We start from the raw sequence: 23,477 nt of genomic DNA on the forward strand, positions 1-23,477 counted from the left end.
TGTGTGTGTGTGTGTGTGTGTGTGTGTGTGTGTGTGTGTGTGTGTGTGTGTCTGTTTCTCTTTACTGAAATGGAAATTCTAAATGATAACCTGTGAGGTGCTTGTGAAAATTATTCAACAGCAACTGCTTTAATAAAAAAGCAGCTTTTTTTCCTATGCTCCTATGCATGATATCAACAGGGAAGATAGGACAGGGTTAAGGGGATGAGACGTGTTGAAGGTTAATCCTCAAATATCCCCAAACACTGTTAGTAAAACTACTGTAGACAGCACTGTTACCTGTGTGTGGATGGTTGAAACAGTCACCACTTCCACATTGAATACTCCTCGATGGTTGTCCACCCACTTCATCCCTGGGAGAGGAACCTGAGGTACAACAATACTTGAGTATATCTGTGCTGTATTAGCAAAATGAAACATTTTACAAGCAGTAAAAATGAACGATAGGTTACTGTGACTAGAGGGCTGAGATTTTTCTTGAATCAAAAAAGGTTTTAAAGCTGTTCAAATGCCTTTCCATCTCACCCAAAAGTTAAACAAAGAGGTAATTAAGTGTTTACAATGTCTTTTATATTACAAAGACAACTCCAAGGCATCCTGAAATCATGCTGCAGTCATATGACTCTGCTCAACACTTAACCTCTGTTGTATGCATCACACCAGTTCTTTACCATGCATTAGAACATTACTGAGCATCCTGTAAAAGCAAAAACTGCATTTGGAAAACAATAATATGACTGCCCCTTTCATATACATCTTTATCAAATTCAATTTTTTTTCCATACTTTTTCTATACATTTCTTCATACTGTTAACACACTTGTATTTTTTTTTTTAAACAGTATCTTACGTCTGGTGAGAGAACAGAGTAGGATTGTGGTGGTTTTTCCAGAGACACAGGCAGACAGAAATGACCCGTCCGCAGACGTCCATTCTGCAGCATGGGGATCCACTACAGAGAGGGGGAGAAAAAAATAAATCAAAAGAGAACGCAGAGACCAAAAAACACAGAGGATAATGTTATTTCTCATTAAGTGTATATACTAAATTCACCAGTTAGACAAATAAATAGCATGTGTGCTTGTGAATCCCGTCTTGAAACATGTTTTTTTCTTTGGCTTTTGACTCTCTATGAGAGTTTTTCTGCTTAACTCTCTGACTGTTATCTACCGTGTATCCCACAGGGGTCTCCAGGGGTGTGTTCTGCTTCTGCTGGCAGCTGACGTGGTAAAAAGTGAAGAGGATGTGGTGGTGGTCCGACAGGGAGGCAGGCAGCTTGATCTTGATCTCATCATGAAAGTCAGGGGACCTGTTGACAGCAGTTAGTAAAAACAATATAACACTACTCAACAACAGTGTTACAAGCTGCTTTATAATCAATAAGTTGATCGATTAGGAAAGACAGCCTCCCATAATAAATGCGTTTCCGAACTACGCAGACAGGTTGTCATCTCATTTGCATTCCACTTAAACCTTAGGTCACTCTGCTAATGGCTAACATTTTTCAATTGTTTCCCCATAAAAAACTATTTTTTTCACATCAAGGAAAGAGGGTGCAGCTGCTTTTCACTACCGATTGCCTACTCTGAGATCAATGCCTCCCGATACTGGTGTGTACTCCGCAGAACGTGTTTTGTAAATGGGAACAAGTCAGTCATAAACATCTATAGGGCTCTACCATTGCTTTACAGAGGACAGATAGACTTGCAATTAGTACATTTCCATAAACGTATGTACAAATTTGCAAATACTATATTTTCAGCTGAGCCCATTTCAAACTTGGGAATCTTTGTCTCAAGACAAGTCAAGTGATCTAAAAAAAGAAAAAATCCATAACGCATCATAACTCAGTTCAGCTGAACTATTTTTAGTCCCCCAGGAGGAAACACTTTCTGCAGGCCAATGCCAAGAAACAAACAACACCCAACTATATCAGGCTCATCAAAAAACCCACTAGGATCACCTTAAGGCTGAAGATAATGAAAATTGCTTAAAAAAGGTCACAGATGGACCGTCATTCCTCATGGGAACAAACATTTTGATTATGGACCAGAAAAGGAAAATTCCTAAAGGAACAGCACTAGGAGCAACTTTTATCACAGAGGAAAATATAATGGGTTATTGGCTCAGCACATTACATCAAAGCCAAAAGTAGAAACAAGCACAAAGGTTGAAGCTTTCGAGATTATAAAACATTTCTTATAATGAAGAGTTGTTTTCTTTCCTTGTCGTCAATTTCCTCCATGTGTTCCTTTAAGTGTTTTGACAAGAGAAATATTGTGCCACTTCTGAGTGAAACGCAGACTGTAATTGACCATTAGCCATAAGCACTTCTAAGGGCTGGATTAAATCCTGATGCATGGTGGCCCTGGTCACAGTTGTACATTATTCACAGATTGATTAATTTTAGCCTTGAAGGAGTGACCCCTGGGTGACAAATGACTGACCGCTGGATGTCGTAAAAACACCTGATAGTGGTGATAAAATATTAGAGACCCCTCAGCCCTTATGTAGAGATGGAAGAAACTTGTGCCAAGGACACCACTTTACATTATCCAGAAGGTTGACTCCAACCATTCTTTAATGGACACCATCAAAGGTTGGTGGGGTAATAGGAGGTGTAAGATGTTACGGTGATGTTAGATTAAAGAAGGATATTTGTGAATTACATTTTCAAATCAATCTCGTATCAATTATGGAGACAATGAGAATACAAGGCTACCACATGTCAGATTTTCATACCTCACCATTGCCAAGAGAGATCATCACATAATCATATTTCAATGTAACTACTGGACAGAATGATTGTTGTTGCTTTAGTTAAAAATGTTGAAATAAGTTTCATCACCATCCCAATCACAGGTTCCCTACAGCACTCTCTAGAGACTATTAGAAGGACAAAGAGCTTACCTGTTATGGTACACCACAGCAGTATAAGCTTCTTTAGCAAAATCTGCACAGCTGGACTTCCCAAAGATCACCTGAGGGATAAAATAAATACTGACAATCAGATGGTCACGTGGCCATGTTACAATGAATCATGACCATCTGTAAACATGTATTTACCAAGAGCAAATTTGCTAGCATGCACACTGCTGTAGCACAAAGATGTGCTGTTACATTGCACAGCTTTGCCACACAACCACATCTTACTCTGAAATGTCAAAAGCCATTACTTGTCCTAACAGCAACACACACAGCTAAGATGACTGAATAGACTGAGCTAAATTCAGAAACAACAGTGGTTACACTTTTAACTTCTCCTCATGGCTTACCGGCATTGCATTGCTTGGATCCTCTCCATTCATGAATTGCACTTTGACTGTGATGTTGCGGGCAGAGCCTTGGCGGTTGGCAAAGTTAAGACTCTGAGGGTTTACATACAGCAGATTCCTAAAAGACAGACACGTACAAAGACACAGAGAAAACAAGGCACATCATATATTATGTGTATTTACTGCACCAAGGGAATCATTTATTAGACTGAATGGTTAATATACACAAAGAAGGTATCCAAAGTATGGTGTTCATTTTACAGTATGCAAAATATACTATAGAAATTAGCAATAGCTTGACGCTACTAGAGGTTGAGCGATGGTCACCAAGAGATTACCAATCATCTTAAGCTTTCAAATGACATTGTACACTTGGTTTATTTTGCCTCACAACTTCAAAGCTAAAAATATAAACTTGTTGTATGAAATTGTTAAAAGAAATAAAATAAAATAAAAATACTTAAAGTGGTTTGGGAATTTTACGATCATTATGGTTTTCATTATTGTCACTAAATTTTATGTTACTGTACTGTCATAAACACTGATGGGAAGTGGGAGTAGGCGGCATAATAGGACATGCAAAGTCACCCGGGATCAGCTGACAAACCGCAATGACGTAGTCGTGTCCGTGAGGGACGGCCCCACAGAGACCACAGCTGGAACCACAACTGACAAAGAAGCGTGGGAATCTCTTTGGTCTGATTAGTAGAATAATTTCCTTCCTCTGTTGCTCTCTATGTTGCATGTCCCAAAAATAACAAGGGCAGCTTTAAAGTGGGTTGTTGAATTTGAACTGAAATAGACCCGAAGATGACTTCACTCTGGAAAATCTGAAATCTCCATATAAGCACAATGAGGAAGTATCACTGATTGGTCAGTTCATCTCATCAGATTTATCTTTGGTTAATCAGTACACATGAATACTGTGAAAGCAAACTCAACAGGTCTCCCAATAGACTCCCAACTGTATGATGACGGCTACCCACCTTCCCCATTCAGAGGGCATAAGGGGACAAAGTCATGGTTTGCCGGCTCAATACAAAGATCAAGATACGTTTCACAACAGTAGGCCAGGTCTCTAGTAATTTAGAGAATGCAGAGAAGAAAGGGTAACTATATAGCAAGTTTGCCTTGTTAATAGGACAACTAGACGTTGAAGGAGCACCTAAATTACATTCAAAACTGGGTATACCCAAAAAATATATAAAAATGCTCACTACAAAGCAGATAAATGTAGCAAGTATTTCATAATACAAATGAACATGGTCCACCAATGATGCAATGATTTATTCTTCACACATATTGTGAACATCAGCCCAAATTGTATGGACAGCTCATTTTGACATTTTTCATCCTGACCAATTGAATGCTTGTGCATTTCAAAACCATAATTGATGGGGCTGTTTTCTTTGGTACAGTCATAAATGATTGTGGCCTAGCCGCACTGGATTGTATCCCACCAGCACCAGAAATGCATTTTATAGCAAACCCGTGTCCACTTCACACTGATTTTGACCACTCTTCTTAATTAATATTGAGAGAAAGAAAAAACATGAAATATTTTTTGACAAACTGAATTAAGGTTTTAGAGGTTAAACAAAACATTTAGAATTTAAATTGGATCAACAAATCTTAAATAAAGATCCATAAATTCTGTTTAATTTAACCCTTCTTCTAACTACACACCTGTGAAGCTTAGTGACATTGTAACACCTGGCAAAGTACTCAAAACCGCCTCTGAGGTAGTTCCCCGCTACATTCGGTGTCTCCAGAACCATATTTTGCCATGATGACATACACAGATAGACTCATACCAGCCACACACCATCACAACTGGTAATAAACACATACCGGTAGTTGGTTACGGACAGACTCAGCCAATTAGATGCTAGATGAGTTATTTATTTCGACATGGTTAAAGAAGACTGGGGTGGTGGAGGGTAACCACACTATCCAACCAAGGAACTAAGAACATAACTCACTGCATGTTCTGAGCAGTCCTCTCACACAGCGGTCAACATCAATGCATGGAATTACAATAGCTACAAATGGTATAAATAGAATATTTCAGAGATAACTGATAGTAAGAATGATAAGATTCAGTATCGCTACAGTAAGGACAGTTGAAAATTGAAATCAAATAAGAATGCACAAAGTTAGCACACAAAATATGTTAACATGCACAAAATGGTGGATAGATATCCTGTCACTTAAACAGACCGCTGAGGTGTTTTAATGTCGATTTATCAGGCTGAAAATTCCAAAATAAATTTGAACTTGTACAGAACATGCCAGCTCCACACCCCCAGGAGGCCATGTCAGGTTAAAACCCTGAACCTATTGGCTGCTAATCCACAACACTAACCACTTTGCTGGCATGACGGATACTGAATATCAGTACTAGCTTTATGCTGACCAAGCAAATTCCTGGCACATTCACTCATTCAATTTTTTTTCTTTTCTATAGGACCCTTTCTTTATGCTCTGTCCATATGAAAAAAGTAGCAGTCCCTCATTACAGAGAACTGAGCTAATCCATCCTTAAAACCGCAAATTACTGGAGAAAGCTCATTAAGATGACTGTGGTATTTTAACGTGCACTGTAACAGCCGGAGTGCCAAAGTGTTTCCATTTTAAACCAATAATGCAATAATCGATTCCTTTTGAATTCAAGGTGACTGATCAGCTGGTTACTACAAATATATTTTAACAACATTAATAAATGCAAACAAGCTGCAAACTGGACATTCTCAATCTATACATGCCTTTATGAGTACAAAACTAAATGCAATGACTGCATGACATGGTACTTATTCCGTCTAGAATGCCTTTTTCATACCGCATAACAGAACACTCTTACTTCAGAGGTTGGGAACTATGCAGCAATGAGTGCCAAAAGTATAAATATTTATATTCCTATTAAATACTACACCAAGTCATTTCACTGATTACTCCTCCCTCTCTGGCTGAAGATGGATATATTTCAACAACATTTCACGTCTGCTTGAAACAACTTACTAGAAGAATTTCCCATAAAGATTTTTTTAACGACAGAATGGAAAGATCCTTTTAAAAGCTGCAAGCTAATGAGTAAACTATACATTCCCCACCTCATTTCTGGTGGTATTAAAAAAATATATCATATATAAAGGCATGGCAAACTTGAAAAAAATGACAGGGTCGAGCAATAAAACCAAGATGAGTACACACTGTCCAAACTCTCCAACATCATTCATGACCAGTAGCTCAACACTGGCACTGATGACAGGCTCACTCCCCTCCCCACACAAAGAGAGAGAGACAGAGAGAGAGACAGAGAGAGACAGAGAGAGAGAGAGAGAGAGAGAGAGAGAGAGAGAGAGAGAGAGAGAGACTGGTGCTGGGCTGATTCAGCACGATGCTAAATCAAACCCAGGAGCATTAATTACACACAGCATTATCAATCAGAGCAAAGTGTGTGCAGGGTTATAAGGTTTGGGATTGATCGGTCTGACAATCCATCAAAAACCTGTGGTGGCCATTGTTGGCTTTCTGCTGATCAGCTAAAGCTCTGCACCACAGATGGAGAACAGGGTAGGGTGTGGTATGGAGAGGGGATTGGGGTTAAATGGGTAGTAGAGGAGGGGGGGGTGGGGTGTTTATGTCATTTGCTCACTGCTGTGATTTGTTTGTTCAGGAGAGGGAGGGCTCGAGGGGGATTTGGGAGGAGGTGGGGTACAGAGCTAAAACATAGTAGGGTTTAATGATCAGCTAATCCCCCCCCCTCCTCTACTGAGAGGGCAGTATATAACACAGGGCAGCCTGCTGCTCTCACTTCACTTTAAACAGCAAAGAAGTCCAGCTTATAGGCAGAGGGAGTGGAAAGAGTGTTGAGTACAGCACAAAGCAGAGGAAAGCAAGAGCTAGAAATTATTTAAAAAATCCAGGATTGGACAAGAAAGTCACGATGAAGCCGTTTTGCCTGTTGCTGCTGCTAGCTTGTTCCACGGCCGCCATCCCTCTGGAGTCATCAGGTAGACAAGATTTCCCCACCCTGACCTCCCAGGCCCGTACCACAGCACCGAGCCCAACCCAAGAAAAGTCTCGCTTTGCCATGCTGGATGATGTTCGTCTTCTTGCAAACGGCCTGCTTCAGCTAGGCCAGAGTCTACGAGAGTTTGTGCACAAGACCAAGGGCCAAATCAACGACATCTTCCAAAAGTTGAACATTTTCGACCGCTCTTTCTACCAGCTCTCAGTGGTCACGTCTGAGATCAAGGAGGAAGAGGAGGAGCTGAAGAAGACCACAAATTTCTTGAAGGCCAACAACGAGGAGATCAAGAACTTGTCGCTGGAAATCAACTCTAAGATCAACGGCATCCTTCAGGAGCGCACACAACTGCAGAGCAAAGTGGGGAACCTCGAGGAGCGGCTGAAGGGACTGTCGCTGAGCATTATCCCTGCTGAACAGCTTAGTGAAATCACAACGCTCAAGGTAAGCAGCAAGTCTGCGATGAGTTCCTCATTCAGGTTTGCATCAGTTAGTGGAAAAGTGAGCAAAGAAAATCTGCACCAAAACTCTCTCTTAACTGCAGTTAAGGATGAAAATGCATTTCATATACTCTAACTATTTGAATAACAACAACCTAAATGTGCCATTTAAAATATTTATGCACAAGACTCAAAGCAATTTGCCCTATGTGATAACAGTTATCTTCATATGACAAGGATCTATTGCTCCTCAAAATACAGTATGTGAGAAAAATAGGCTATAGAATGGTGCAAATGATAACCGGCATAAGAAGCAACTTAACCTCTTGCAAAGTCATTTGTGTGTTCTGTTGTTTGGGTAGCTAAAAGTCTCTTGGTTTCCATTTTATTACTGATATAATTAACAATACTACTCATTTAAGAAAATACAGGCTGAAGAAAAAAATGATATTCAAACAATTTGTTTGATTCATGTGACTCAACAGGTGCAAACCTATAACGCTTTGTAAAATATGTTGTATGGATCAATAATGTTTTTATAATTGTATTTTCAGGAAGTGATTGAATCTCAAGAGAAAACAATTAACAATCTGCTGAAAGCTGTGAAGGAGCAGCATGATCAGCTTGACAACCAGAAATACAAGATTATAAACCTGGAGGAAAAGGTAGACAACTGTTCAACAGGAGTTCATTACACTTTGTCTTTAAAGGCCAAACATCTGCTATCAGGGAGAACTTGCTTTATGTGTGAATTAAATGCCAAGATAATTTAACGTGACAGATTAATTTGTATTCTCCTGCAGCTAAACTATGACAGCTTTCAAGATACAGTCGATAAGTCAATGGATCCAGATCCTGCAGCGCCTGATATGTTTGAATATCTGACAGGAAACTCAACTGACTTGGACATGAATGGTAAAATGTATTAAAATGTATTATCAGTTATTCAAAATGTTGGCATAAATATTAAATGCCTAAAACTTGAAAATTTGAATGCATACATTTTGGGTTTTTTTCAATTGTTTTTCAGATCTCACAATGGACTGCAGTGAGTTGTTTAACAAAGGAGAGGCAAAAAGTGGAGTCTATGTTATCAAGCCGAACCAATCTGAGCCATTCAACGTTTACTGCGAAATGGGTTCAGGTGAGTGAGACGACAGCGATCTGAGCTCTAAGTATGAGCGACGAAATACTGTTTCTGTATTCACAAGCACTAACATTTAGAAGATGAAGCTTTGGCATTTGTAGATGTTCCAATCAATAGCAAGGAACAATATCCAAAAGCTTATCAAGCTAGATAGCCACAGCAACAGGTTATCCAAAAGGGCAGACAATGGGGTGGATATCCCATTAATGCTATATATAGCCCATTTTACACAGAGATTCTGCAATGCTGCTATAAAGAAGATCCGCCATCATGCCAGCTTTGCTTTTTTTTATATCTGTATCAAACAAGGGCGCCATAAAGATGCAGCCCCAGGGTCTGATTTTAGATGGCATGCCAACATTCTGGTTGCAAAAAATGCATGAAGTGTAAAACAACGCTGTGAGCTTCTAGTGTGTGGTGCATGTATTCCCACCATGCTGACTGTCCCTTACACACTGACGTGGATTCGGCTCTGTGCTATCGCATTAATGGCGCAACAACTCTGTCGCCCTATTCTCTTTGTACCTTTTAAACAGAAAGCAACATTCCCAACTTGAACAGGCTGTGTGAGAACCGCTTATGATAAGGAGGCTTCCTGATCCTTGCGTAAACTTTTGTGTGGCTTGTACCACAGTTACTTGAGTTGAAATTTATTGCTAATCAATTCTATAGATGGAGGTTCAACTGTCATCCAACGCAGGGAAGATGATTGGGTGGATTTTGACAACACATGGGACAAGTATGAGAAAGGCTTTGGAGATCTGGAGAGTGAGTACATTTTTTTACTTTGCATTAAGTCAGCATTTGCCATTTGCAAAAAATTACGCACATTTGGAGTTGGACATTTTCCTTACTACTAATATGTTTTGCAGAGGACTTCTGGTTGGGCTTAAAGAAAATCCACAGCCTTACTCAGCAGGGAGTTTACATCCTGCGTATTGATTTGGAGGACTGGAAGGAGGGGAAGCACTGGGCTGAGTACCGCTTCTCAATGGAGGGGGCCTCCAAGGGCTACACCGTTCATGTCAGCCACTTCTCTGGTGACCTGCCTGATGCCATGGCCAACAGCACCGGCATGAGATTCTCCACTAAAGACAGAAATAATGACAACCACCAAAACCCCAAATGCGCTCGCAGTTACACAGGTAAAAAGTTTTACAGGCTGATTCAGCAATAGTTGTTTGTCAGTATAAAAGCACTTAACGAACGAAGTTATTTTCTTAAGACCAAGTTGTGTTTATATAACTCTTGATTGTCTCTTGTCCTGGCACTTTGGCAGGTGGTTGGTGGTTCAATGCTTGCAGAGAGTCCAACCTTAATGGACGGCATTTGTGGTTGAGGGCAAGAGGGCGCTCTATGAGAAGGAAGGGCATTTACTGGAAGCCCGGCACAGGGCCGTCATATTCCCTCAAGATGACCAAAATCACCGTACGACCAGCTACTACTGCTGAAAGCTTCAACTGAACCACACAAGTCATACCTGTACTTATAACACAACAAACATTGATACGGTCTAATGCTCAGCCTATAAGCTCCATAGAAGCGGAAAGTGAAGTAACACAGGCATATTCTTAGTTTATCTTTATCTTTAAGTTGATTGCTTCCAAACTGCGTTTTGTAGGAGGCGGGTGCGGACCAATAGATAACAGGCAAAAAAATGTAACAAATTGATGAACTGTCGCAATGATACAACTATGCCACACAGGTCATTCACCTATTGGGTGTAATCAAGCAAGCGCAGTAGAATTGTCATTATGCAACATCTGCAATCACTTGCAAAATGGACATATTGATCAACATCAGCAACTCGATTCCGTGCTGGCTGCAAAACGCCACAGTACTGCAGTGGGAAAGAAAACTATGAGGAGAGATTATGAAGCGATTATAAAAACTGAGTTTGCTTGGCTAGAACAGAGAACTTAAATGTATTTAAAAGCTTCTATGTTGATAAAGCTATTTAAAATTATTATTATCTTTGTGATGTGAAACTGTTTCATGTTTATATAAGTCAACGTTCAAGAGAAACTCTGCATCTCCAACATTTTAAAAGGCGTCCAAACTGGTGTTTTTTTTTCAATGAAGGTAATTTCTGTCCAGGTATTTTACACTGAATCATCCCTAGTTTCATAGAAAACAATCCACAAAGTGGGGACAATGTCAGCATTCAAATACTGTACACAATTGGAGAAAGAAAGCTTTGGCAGCACAATGATGAAGGCTTTTGCATTGTTTGTTCTATTTTTTTTTTTACTTTGTAAAGTATTTAAACCATGTTCATGCTATTATATGACTTCTGCTGGTATTGTTAGAAAAACATAATTTCTGTGTATTTCCAAATTGATTGAGTCATATTGACTCTTGTCCACTATAACAATATAAGTAACTGTAGTGTAAATGTGCTTCATATTAACAAGTCACCCTAATAAGTCTAACAAAACATATTTATGAAGTCAAAATAAAAATCTTGACTAAATTTCTAACATGGCAACATTTTTTACAGTGTGTGGATCTTTAACTTTGTATTGAACCCGATAAAATTTCAGAGAAAAAAAAAAGAAAATGCCAAAAAAATGGCTTTTATAAAACCTGAGTACTATATGAATAATGAAATACTGCCACCACAATCATTAAGACAGTATACTCATTATCAATTTTAAAACAATCACTAAAACAATATATTAATTCAAAATGTGGATGCCTCCATTTGTATGCTTCCACATTACTACAATCTACATAAACGTGTTGTGTTTTCCAGCTCAGGGCCTGTATTGTCCTGCTTACAGCTCATAATCTTGATCAAGTTTAGTAACCTGGTAGCATTTTTCAGCTTCCATATTACCTCATAAAGTATAGTCGACATACATATATACTCAGAGGAAAAGTACATCAAATAATTAGTCTTACAAAAAGAAAATGTGATCCCAGACAACTTCCTTGGCATTTCAATTATTAAAAAAAGCCCAATGATAAGACAACTGCAATAGTTATGATTTCCTTTCCCCTAGTTCTGCTGGCTCTCAATGAGGTCTGGCAGTAGTTAATCTACAAAAGGATGGCACCTGGTTATCTGCAGACAAACAAGGCCTGTGGTAGCAAGGTCATGTTAGCAGCAACGTCTGGCGGTAACCCTGACCCTGACAGAAATAGCACTAGTTCAGATGGAATATGTACATAGTACATCTGGCATTTAACAAGAGCTGAACATTAACTAGACACAGTGTCAGACATCACTGTGCAAAGCTGGATTTGATTGAACTGATTCTTGAAGCATTAAGTTGTGTTTAGGCTTTGACTGAGGTTGTTGTCAATCACGGACTAGATGATCACTTAAGTGAGTTTACATCTGGCTCATGGAGCATTTGGTGTTTCGCCTATTTTCACCTATATTTGTGGACAGGCAATCAATGTAAATCTCAAAGAGAAAAACAACAGCTGCTAGTGGTAATATCCCTCTATAGTGCTTGGATAAGTAAATACTTTCCAAAAAGGCAGTTATCTATGAACATTTCTATTAGAATTTAACATTTGTACAGCCAACTGAGCCATGCCTGTCATTGGGCTATGCTTAAATACATTTTATATCAATTCAGTCAAAAGTCGCTTTAAAATGAAAACAGTTAAAAACAGCTTGTATTTTTTGCAACCCGTTGACAAGAAAGCTTTATCAAAATGAACAAGAAACAAATGCACAGTTTTCCACAGACAAAATGTTTTTTCTGTACCTGTATTTGGTGTTTGGCACATAGACGTCCCTGGCAGGGAACTCCAGGATTTCCCTGGTGGGGCGTACCCTGCTGTCTGGGTAAGGTTTGACCTGCAGAAGGTCAGGGGTCAAGCAATAGTGCGGGTTCTCTGGAGCTGGAGAAATGTCCAACTTCAACTGGGCTGTGGTGACAGAATGACAGAATGGAAAGGGAGGGAGTGTACAGGGAGGTAAAGAAAGAGAAAAGGAGGTGTGTTTATTTTAAACACAAGTGGTTCACTTCTTAAAAATTTCAAGTAATACAAGGGGATCATATCAACAAATGGAGATGAGGTTAACAACTACTAACCGGATAAAGAATGACTCAATCAACATGTTTGTACCTGTGATGGGTCTGAGTCTCCTCAGCACTGAAGAAGGCCGTCTCATGTCAGCTAAGAACTTATACAAGTCCTCATCACTCAGTCTGTCCCCCTCCTAAAAATCACAAGTGCAACGTATAAATATTTCATTCAAAATTACAAAGAGAAAGCTGAACAAGTTATGATAACCAAGAGAACATATATCAGACTTGTATATATGGATGTGGGGACCTGTTTAAAAAAGTTGGTGATGGTAAGTGTTGCAGGTCTAAATCCTGTCAGACTGCATGACTCGTCTCCACTTGTGGTCCTCTCCAGAGATCGCCTTCCCATGATGCTCGAGTTCCTCCGTTCTGACCATGAGCCTTTTCTCTCTGCAGACAGGGGGGGAAAAAACAACAGCATTTTAAAATCTTCAAATCCGGATTCTAAAACAGGCTCAAGTTTAATCCCATATTTCTGTCCCATGTGACAGAGAACATACATTTATCTGATCTGCCTAGCAACAAAACAGCAGCCAGCATTAAAGATACCCTGTGAGGTTAAAGGTTAGACAAACACCAAAAGGTCAAACTCAAAATAACACGCAGAGGATCAATATGGCTTGATGTTTTGCTCTCAGTTTGAATTTACCTTTCTTACTATTTGTTTTTGGCCCATCAGCCTAAAGCGTGTATTTATTTGTTACATTTTGTTTTATAAAGTCAGTAAATCAATATGTTTAAGTCAAGCTTGATGTTGCCTTACACCTAAAAGAATGATACCAGTGTTTGTCCACTCAATGAGGCGTTCAGCTTAATGAAACGCTGGTATCAGATTGGTACTCTATCTGTAACGTGACTGAAAATCCCTAACAGAGACACCATATGTTTACAGTGACAATCCAAAGGGTTGTGTTAGAAGGGAATGTCAGACCTGTGAGGCTCATCTCCAGCTCCGTATCTCTCTCCAGACTGCCAGCACTGTTCACAATGTTCATCAGGTGGATGGCGGTCCAGGCGAACGGCATGCGGTAGCGGCCAAGACGTTGGCAGAACTGCTCTGACTGGCCCCGAAGCTTCTCTAACTTCTCTTTATTCTACAAGAAAAAATACATGTTTTCTTAAGTTACTTGAATCTTATATTAAACAACTAAGCTTATATCAAATATTATTTATATTAAGCTTATATTACAGTTTACGTATCCACTCATTCAATATAACTTGATTATACATTGTACAACATTTAGGTGTTAAAATGGTTTGCATTGCCTGGAACAGGGATGTAATTTTAAAACTGGGTTTAAAACATTTGGCTGACATAATGGATAGAAAAGAACATACTTATTATCTGTATAAGTATTATTATTATTCACCCGAGACATGCCTCAAATGTTTTATGTGGCAGTTAACATCTCATTCAGACTGATCATACCTTGGCAGCATCTGACTCTTTGAAGACCATGTAAGGCTCAGCACACTCTCCAATATCACCTTGCTGCAGTACCTTTTCCAGCTGCAGACAAAGCACATCCATTCAGTTACCTCCCACATACACAGCAACAAAATGATAAAGCTGGACAAAGACTGACCTTCAAATTACGGTATTGGCCTGAGAAAACACTTTCTTCTGGAAATTACATTTGGAAAAAGTGGATGTCATATTGTATTGGAGGACTATTCAAGAGATCAGCTATTCTTTTTGAACATAAACCAGTGTAACACTGGCTCTTAGAGAGACAGCTGCATTATGAGTTGTTTGTAGCCTTAATGTTATTAGGTTAGTAAGCTCCTTCAAGTCCATTGATAACGGTATCATGTATTGATAGTGTCTTTCAGGGTAAAAACCTACAGGGGTTTCTAGCGGCTTGTGTAGCCTTTTTCTCTGCCAAGAAGGAAATAACGAGTCAAAACATGTCGAAAGCAGCTCCCAACGTCTTTACTGCAGAAACAGACCTCGGACTGAATCATCTGTTATGCCTAATTTCCACCATATAGTGTGGCTCGACTAGGCTGACACATTTGATACAGGATTTTTTTTCAATTTCTATTTTGTTTTCCACAGTGGATAGTATCCCCTCAATTTAGGATGGATTCTGCTGAAAGTGTTTTTTATCTTTAAAAAGTCTTCTGCTTACACCCTCGACTTGACATATTGTATTTCTCTGCTAAATCAGACTTGACAAGACAAAGGAAAACAAATCATAACTGTCTGACCTTGATGACAAGGAAGACATCCTGGGAAGGGTAGGAGATGGAAAATATGGCAGAGCGTGCCAGCGTGGAGATGGCTGCTGTCTGGATGTGCGGACGAAGCATCCCCTTCGTCTGCTCAGAGTTTAAGTCGAAGAAAAAAGTCTCTGATATCTGAGGGACACATCCAACAACAAAGACACAGGTGATTAGAACACAATCATAACATACAATTTGAATGTAATCCATTGTCCATACTATAACAACCATATTGATTATAGATCAAGTTACAGCAACCTAACCTTCTTCTTTGTAGAGCCTGGTAAACATGATAACATTTCAGTACAAATGACCCACTTGTTAAAGTAATGGAGCTCCTGAGCAGAGCATTATATATGAGAGATTTACTTATCAAGGCAACTGCTACCCTCTAGTGTTTGTCAGCTAAAGGGAAGTTTTAAAAACCGGCAGTGGACGATCTTCTTCAGATAGATACATGGTTACAGTTTATGATTTAACTTCATTCCTACAAGCATAACAGGGCCACAACATAAACTTTTATAGTCCACTCATCAAATTCGTTTTGGCCTCCCAACAATTTTAATGGTTTGCAGAAGTGACCCAACAACTCAGGGCTGAGGAGGCACTGAGGAAAGCATAACAGCTTACCTTTTTCTTTTCCTTGACATCGTATAAGGCCAAACTAGCAAATATCGGTTCAATTTCGATCTCAAACCTTCAAGAGGAGAGGATAAAAGGAGTGGGTCAGCAGAAAGCAGCAGTTAAATAAAAGAGTTAAAGGCTTTTTTTCCCCACTGAAAAAGGCTGTCCACCACTTACTTCAAGGACAAGCACTTGACGAGTAGCCTCTGGCCAAAGTGTTCTTTGGGTACTTCAGGCACACAATGGCGCTCAATGGGCTCCTCCTACAAATTCACAGAGAAGATCAAATGCAGAAAAAGAAACTGTTAAAAATGATCAACTGACTGAATGGCTGATGCTGATGTGATGAAATGCACAAATGTATTCATTACAAAGAAGATTACTGACTAACTGAGACTTGTTTAAAACACAGACGATTGAATTAATTGCCTTACTTGGGCTGATTAACCTACAAAACTTTAACATAAAATTACAAAATGTACATAAAAATGTTATGGTGACTGGTAGAAAAGGGTTGCAGCAAAAATAAACGGGTAAAGTCTACCTCATCAAGGGCCGGGTGCAGAGCAAAGAGTTCGCGGTGGCGGTTGGCCTTGCGATGGTCTTCGTTGTGCCTGTCAATCTCCTCATTGGGGGCCCGGTCGAGGAGGTGAGGGAGGAGGGCATCGGGGAGGGAGTTCTTCAAGTCAAAGATGCTGCAGGCCCAGCTGCCACGCGGGGTGTCGTCTATAGACATCGACCGCCGCTTCAGGTCATCCTACAGGACAAACAACACAAAAAAATCAAAAGAGATCAAAAATGGGGAAAAATATTTTTCCTTTTTTTTCTTTTTTTAAACCACTGAATGATTAAGTACCTGGTCGTCCTGGTAGCTGCTACTCTCTGGCATCTCATCAGCCTCAAACACTTGTTTGGGCAGGCCTTTCTGACGCTCCTTCTGCTTGTCCAGAGTGTTGGGGTTAAAGCCTGTACCAAGCTTGTGGTATCTAACGGAAAAAACAAGACTTAATATTAAGGCTCAATGTGGTCATCGCTTTCTACAGCTACAATGTCAATTTTAAAGAGTTAACAAGTGAAATCGGGTGATTAAAACCAACAAAATAATTCCACAAAGTGAAGCCTTACTTTCTGTTGACGATGGCCCAGTCTTCTGTGTAGGATCTGACACAGTCTCTGACATGAGTATCAGTGTCCCTGAAGCCAGACAGACTCAATCAATCAAACGAGTTATATTTTAACAGTCAGACTTTGAACGCATTAGTCTCAGTGAACAAAGATGACAGGCCATCAGGCTGATGTAATCTTCCTGGTACATCACACAGTGTCGCCTCTTCTGTCACACCAAGAGCCAAAGCTACAGTAAGTAATGACATTAAGCCCACGAGCCTTTCATCTTTAAACATGTGGTGCAGTGTAGTGACTGAACAACACTCCTTTACAAACTTGACAAATGTCCACTGTTTTCTGAAGTCACTATAACCTCCAAAAGTCCAAAAGGAATAACAGAAAAATAAGAAGCAGAAAATGATAATAGCATAAACAAAAATAAATCACCTCCTATCATTTCTTTAGATAGGAGGTGACTGGTCAGATAAAGTTTTTACTAATGAAAACTCCCTGTGTGCAGCATCTAACACAAAGCAGGACAAATGGAAAGATAGAGTTATCAAAGCCTCGTGGCCATGTGGCAGACAATTTGAAGAAGGTGACGTGGCAAGTGATAGCGTTACACCATGGAATAAATGATAATAGAGATGGAAACTGGAAATCAAATGTGGAACCACGTGGTAAATGAAAATGCAAATAGTACAATTATCACTGTCTTACTTTTTTACATCTAAAAACAAAGTCAACACAAAATGATAGTTCCTTGTAGTTGCTTTAACTCCGCCACTGCCACTGCCACCTTCAGTATTTCAACGGCACAGCACCCTTACCCTTCCTCCGGGACGGCTTGCGCAACTGTGCGACACTCCCTGGGAGTGTGGATGACCTCAATATCATCTGGGGGAAACTCAATCAGATCTCTCAGGGGACCCGACTCAACGATGGGAGGGTGAGTGATGAGGTACTCCTCAAAATCCACTGGCTCCACCGCCTCTGTGAGGGGAACCTGGTGAGCGGTGAGATGAGAGGGATGGGAAAAGTTAATTAGCTGTGAAGACATGTCAGCTATTCAGTTCTGCTGTCTGCACGTCTTTTTATTTTTTGTGTACATAAACGTCTTGGCAAAGTATTAAAGTCTCTCATTTAAGGCTTTAGAGGATTGATTCCCCATACAACATCTGAGGAAAGTAACAGAGTTATGAAGTATTAGTCATTCTGTGAATCTGCATCACTTACAGCACCAACAGGTCCAAAATAAGGGGTGATTTTGTTATTTCTTTTGAGAGAGCAGTTCTAGTTTATGGGCCATATTTCCAACTCTCCAAATAGGAATATCACTTCTAAAAATGATAAATTTGGGATTTAGGCAAATTATGTAAAATGCTGTCAAGGTGATACAACTAACTACATTAGCAAGTGTGCTACAAGCTTAGACCAATGGTTTCGCAGAACTTACTCTGCTTCTAAAATGACGAACCCAAGGGGAATGGTTTGTTTCAGCAGGTTCAGTTTAAGTGTGAAAGTGTTGAGAGTGTGCCTATGTTTGTCTCTGTCTCTCTCTCTGTCTGTCTGTCTCTCAAGGACTTTGAACACAAATACCTTCCACAGCTTAATTAAATGCCAACTGTAGCCTAATTAAGGAGGAGCGGGGGAGTATTTGTTGGTGCTGTGACCCAGGGCTTCTGAGGGGCAATTTGCACTTACCCTTTAACAAACATATTGTCTGGGCTTATACATTTGTAACCCTACAAACACTGCAGCAGAAACTGGAGGGTGGGGTACAGGCCAATCCATGGTTAACCCTCATGGTATTTAGCATAACATAAACAGCAGCTGTGCAGCCATTCTAATAAACAGAAAAATTACATTTAAATACATGTACAATAAATGTTTAAATACTACAATTGCTTGAACATTTGTAAAAGCTGTATATGACAATATATGCATTGCCAATATTTGATGATGCATGTCTAACATTTAAACCTTCAACCTTCAAATCTGCTAAATGTTAAAGTTTACATAAAATCTACACATTGAGCAACTGCAGTGAGAAATAAAAACGTCTTAAGAATGGTAGAGCAGAAAAATCATAAACCATTGAGCTGGGCACAGCACATTGTTTTCCAACAAGACCAGAATGTGATTTCTTTATACCAAAACAAATAAAGGCATGTGAGCAGACAGTTCATCAGTGTCTGAGTGTTTGTTTTCCCAACATAGCAGACACCATAATTGTATTTGGGCAAATGTGAAAAATCAACTGTTGACAGCTAAGACACTGTCATTGTAATTTATGCTGCGTTTTCAGACGATGCCGTATCAGCAGCTGTTACATTCGTATGATGATCAAATACAGGATATCAATATTAGGCTCTGGCCTTTCAATGGTCTTTGAGACTACTCACTGTGTTGCTTGTTGCGGTCCCAACGTTGAGGTTTTTGAATAGTTGCGGGGACCCCCCATACTGGCCAGCTATCTGCTTTCTGACCTCTGCTGCCACAGTCCTGCAAGCAGGAGGAGAGGGAGGAGGGTTTATGGAGGGAGATAGAGACAGAGTGAATACAATCTAAAAGTTTGTGTGAAAGTCCACAAACTGGACAGTATTGGCTTAATTAGGGCTTGTTATTAGGACTGAGAATCACAACAACACAATACTATAACAATGTTTGGCCATAATAATAATGGGAGAATACAGGTGATACTGCAAAACACAATACTGAAAGACACTCAGCTATGATACATAATGATCCATACCGCAAGGCAATTTTCTATCACACAGTCTAAAACCGGTGTAACTGAAGAGGAAAATACCCCACTAAAATAGCTTTGTATAGCAACATGAGCTTATAGTTCAAGGGGGTGTCCCTCTAGTCATACCACCTAAATTCTGCAACATACAGGCGGGCATGCCATACCTCTATCTCTTACTTTGTTTCCTGAGGACAAAATAAAAAGTTAATATTTCAAATGTGTGCCGTATAAGAAAAAAAGAAAACCACCTGTGAGTGTATCAAAACAGAAAACAATCGCAGCTCTGTGGCCAATACACAACAGTGTCACAAGATACACCACACTATCAGTTGGGGCACTTGTCGCACCCCTAAGGCTGAGAATAAACAGTAAACAGTAAACTAAAACTAACTGAAATGCTTCAAAGCCAATGTCAATGAAATACTTTCAGTCCCAAGTACTATTGAGCATTTTAGCTAGAGTAATAAATTGCAATATTCATTCATTTCAGTATCAAACGGTTGTTCCTGGAGAACATAAAGAGGCCCAATGTTATAACAAAGTGCCTAATGTTATGCAATATTATTTTATTGTGAAATATTTTATAGTTTCAATCCAAAGTGTCTGGTGAGACTTACTGGTATTCAACTGAAATAAATTGACATATCAAAAGCGCTCCTTCATACTGCTATATTTAGCTAATTCTACCTCAAATACATTAAGCTTTTAAGGATTAGGCTAACTAATTTAAAGATTACACTGTTTTTACACGCAATTAGGATTTTCTCTTTGTGTCTCATGGTCTTACTGTGTCACTTTGGACAGAATCATATATTACACCCAGACAGAGCAGAAAGAAATGAATAAAAACCTCTGGACCCCGGTGGTCAGCACAAAGCTCTTGCTCTTCAACAATTGCTGTTGCCACACTCATACACAGGTCCTTTAAATCACAGCAACTACCAAAACCACTCAGACCATTGCCTTGAACAAAACAACAACGCAGCAAGTTGCCCAAAGTGACACAAACAAATAACAAATTTGAACCAAGGACAAGGTCTAGACACTGAGGACACAAGGTGATGTTACACAGGTAACACAGAGGCTTCATGTATCCAACAACTATGATTAACTATGTTTATTCATTACACTTTTCTTCATAACCAACAATCTGACCCATTTTCTGTCTGTTTTTGCTTTCAATCCAGAAAGCATTATCACAATAACTAGTTTGAAGGTTACAGTAATGGTGAGCAAGGATTAGGTGGCATCGAGTCAGCAATGTTGCAAAACCGCAAACGTCTGAACAGAGTCTGGTTTCCCTAAAGCTTCTGTAGTGCTGAGTTCATCACTGTTTGATCATAAAAAAATACACGGTTGCAAAATAGAAGAGGTTTAAGCTTATCTTCTTCAGAGGGGAAGCTACAATGACAGCTGCATGGCCCAACTTGCCAGTTTAATATGAACTTAATTTAGAATAACAGGATAATGTACTGTAGTAGAGATCCAGTGGCCTCTGCAGTGCAGCGCTGTCACAAATGCAGAAAGGCAAACGCACTGAACCGATAAACACATTCCACAGTCCTCCCCAATGCCTCTCAGCGGACCTTTACTTTGCACTGTTCACCGCACAGACGACTTACTTGACTAAACAAACATCCGTCTCTATCTTGAAGATGGTAATAACACGAATTACTCCCAGGAAGTAAATAATAAGTGGTGCTGTTCGAAGAGCATAATATAAGCGAACCAATCAACTGAGATGTGAATTTTAGTCACTTAATATGCCTCAACATGTGACATAAGCTAACTTACTTCTATTACTCAAAGTCAGCACACTTGAAAAGGTACAATTGAGGCTCTGTTTTTTTCCCATGGGAAAATGAAGAACATGAGCAAAGACAAAAGACAAAACAGAGTTCACTGATCCAAGATTAAGAGTCTGAAAACGGCAAACAAATCTTAACCTTGTGTTTAGGGAAGTTTTACTGAGATGTCAACTGCAAATATTCATTATCACAAAGACTGGATAAAACAGCGTTTAAAAATGCTAATTTTCTGTTGAAACTGTGTCAGAAAGTAGTCTCCATAGTCTCTGTGGTGACTTTTGAGGGCATAGTTTGTGATATCCTGGTCCTGGATGGCATTATATTGTAAGGTGTACATGGTATCACGGTTTATGCTCATCTGCAGTTTTGTCAGCTGCCATAATATCAGGCATCTCAACCTCATCCTGCCACAAAATGGGCCATTCTGAATCCACATAAATCAATACAAAGCTCTCAATAATTGGGTGTGGCTTTTATTCATGGGGACTGGATTCACACTATAATAGAAATGCATGCAACACCAACAACAAAGGAGTGGACATCATATTGATCACAGCAGAAACAACTTCAGAATCCAACCTATAACAATTGTTGAATTTTTTTTGGGGACTTATGGAATAAAAACATTGGGCTCAACTAGATAAGCATGTCTAAAAGGGGGAAAACAGACTAGAGCATGTGTATGCCTTCTGTAATAATCTAGTTTTTACATGTAACAAAACAAAACAAAAGTGACAACAGATATTCCTCCTCTCCAAAAAACCTCAGATCATCATGATCATCTCTCCAGAAGGGAGTAAAATCTTATTCCATACAGTAAAGATGTCTGACACTGATTCATAAAAAAAACTGAAACAAGAAGCAAACAATTTCGCTCAATATTTACTGTTAATTCAATGATGAGTAAAAACATCCATCTATATATCTCTCTACCCATCTATCAGCTGGGATGATGGTATTTGACAGCTAGCACAAAGACCTTTGTTGAAGAGATTAACGTCCTATGATCTGTCTGAGGGGCGTGGGAGACATTCATACATCTGTCTGATAGCTGCTGATGGAGGCTTTTGTTTCAAGTCTTACTGTATAACAACTATCTGCTCCCTCCTGTCAATGGGTCCTCGCTTAAAACACAACTTAAAGTTCAGTCTCATCTCTACCAATGGTGCCTACTAGCCTCCCATCGTTAGCTCCTGTGGGCGAGACAGCTAGCTGTCCAAAATGAACGGGGTTTTCAATCCACATCAAGTCTCTTTCTGTACGCTAAATGACCGAAAAACCCCTGACTGGTGTTCTGACAAGATGCATGTGTTTCAACAATGTAACACCCCCCTCCTTTGTTAGCATCCAGGGGGAGAGAGACTAGCAGCTAGCGGGGACGCTTTCTGTCTGGGTGGGTCTGAGCATCTTTCCCGATGTGGCTAACAAGCGGCTAGCTGTGAGCAGCCAGGCTATGCGATGGCCGGGCCTCCTTCACAGGGTTCCCCTCAGCGGTGGTCTGAGGGCGACCCGCATATAAGGCGACAAAAGTGCGCATGTGGCTTTCATGAGCTCGTTTCGGGGTCTCCAGTCTTTTTACCTGCTGATTTTTTGGGCGAAGGCGCGGCGTTCAGCCATGGCAGTGGCCGCTGATGTGCTTCTGAAATTCCCAGGCAGGCAGGCAGGCTTGCAGGAGGCAGACTCCGCTTTTCCAATCACTCACTACGGCCACAGGGAGCAGTGGGATACGGGAGAATGGGACCGCTACCGTAATGGCAGGAATGGTTTGCAACAGAACACACCCAAAGAAAAGCTACTGCGCACCGTAATGTGGGGAATAAAGCCACACTACAACATTGGGACAGCTGTTCGGGATTTTACTTTAATATTACATAAAAGTCACACTTCAGTTTTATCCTAACGATTGTTCTTAATGTTTCTTCTATTGCTGTTGTTTTGCTGGCTTGTCTGTCGAAGCACTTTGTAAACCTTGTTTTTAAAAAGTGCTATATAAATAAAGTTATTATTATTATTATTATTA

At 39.9% G+C, this 23,477-nt stretch overlaps 2 protein-coding genes across 6 annotated transcripts in view; one reads left to right on the top strand and one right to left on the bottom strand.

Moving 5' to 3' along the window:
• Nucleotides 1–23,174, bottom strand: part of dock7 (dedicator of cytokinesis 7) — a 54,132-nt gene extending 30,958 nt beyond the window's left edge. For all 5 annotated transcript variants that reach the window (XM_054602744.1, XM_054602743.1, XM_054602742.1 and 2 more), the window contains exons 1-19: nucleotides 23,037–23,174; nucleotides 19,303–19,402; nucleotides 17,728–17,903; nucleotides 16,916–16,984; nucleotides 16,647–16,776; nucleotides 16,335–16,547; nucleotides 15,968–16,053; nucleotides 15,797–15,863; nucleotides 15,152–15,301; nucleotides 14,370–14,450; nucleotides 13,872–14,034; nucleotides 13,188–13,330; nucleotides 12,978–13,071; nucleotides 12,614–12,776; nucleotides 3,275–3,392; nucleotides 2,910–2,980; nucleotides 1,170–1,308; nucleotides 850–951; nucleotides 280–366 (exon numbers count right to left, since the gene is read on the bottom strand). In XM_054602744.1, coding sequence (XP_054458719.1) covers nucleotides 280–366; nucleotides 850–951; nucleotides 1,170–1,308; nucleotides 2,910–2,980; nucleotides 3,275–3,392; nucleotides 12,614–12,776; nucleotides 12,978–13,071; nucleotides 13,188–13,330; nucleotides 13,872–14,034; nucleotides 14,370–14,450; nucleotides 15,152–15,301; nucleotides 15,797–15,863; nucleotides 15,968–16,053; nucleotides 16,335–16,547; nucleotides 16,647–16,776; nucleotides 16,916–16,984; nucleotides 17,728–17,903; nucleotides 19,303–19,402; nucleotides 23,037–23,074 — 2,190 coding nt within the window. In that variant the 5' untranslated portion in view covers nucleotides 23,075–23,174. The remainder of the gene's footprint in view (nucleotides 1–279; nucleotides 367–849; nucleotides 952–1,169; nucleotides 1,309–2,909; nucleotides 2,981–3,274; nucleotides 3,393–12,613; nucleotides 12,777–12,977; nucleotides 13,072–13,187; nucleotides 13,331–13,871; nucleotides 14,035–14,369; nucleotides 14,451–15,151; nucleotides 15,302–15,796; nucleotides 15,864–15,967; nucleotides 16,054–16,334; nucleotides 16,548–16,646; nucleotides 16,777–16,915; nucleotides 16,985–17,727; nucleotides 17,904–19,302; nucleotides 19,403–23,036) is intronic.
• Nucleotides 7,107–11,352, top strand: angptl3 (angiopoietin-like 3). Its single transcript, XM_054602749.1, has 7 exons — nucleotides 7,107–7,748; nucleotides 8,299–8,409; nucleotides 8,548–8,659; nucleotides 8,775–8,888; nucleotides 9,564–9,659; nucleotides 9,764–10,036; nucleotides 10,171–11,352. The coding sequence occupies exons 1-7, from the start codon at nucleotides 7,221–7,223 to the stop codon at nucleotides 10,353–10,355; spliced, it is 1,419 nt and encodes a 472-aa protein (XP_054458724.1). The 5' UTR covers nucleotides 7,107–7,220; the 3' UTR covers nucleotides 10,356–11,352.
• Nucleotides 23,175–23,477: the final 303 nt, after the last annotated feature.

This window comes from Anoplopoma fimbria, chromosome 8 (genome assembly GCF_027596085.1).
Source record: "Anoplopoma fimbria isolate UVic2021 breed Golden Eagle Sablefish chromosome 8, Afim_UVic_2022, whole genome shotgun sequence".
In the NCBI taxonomy this organism is placed as follows: domain Eukaryota; kingdom Metazoa; phylum Chordata; class Actinopteri; order Perciformes; family Anoplopomatidae; genus Anoplopoma; species Anoplopoma fimbria.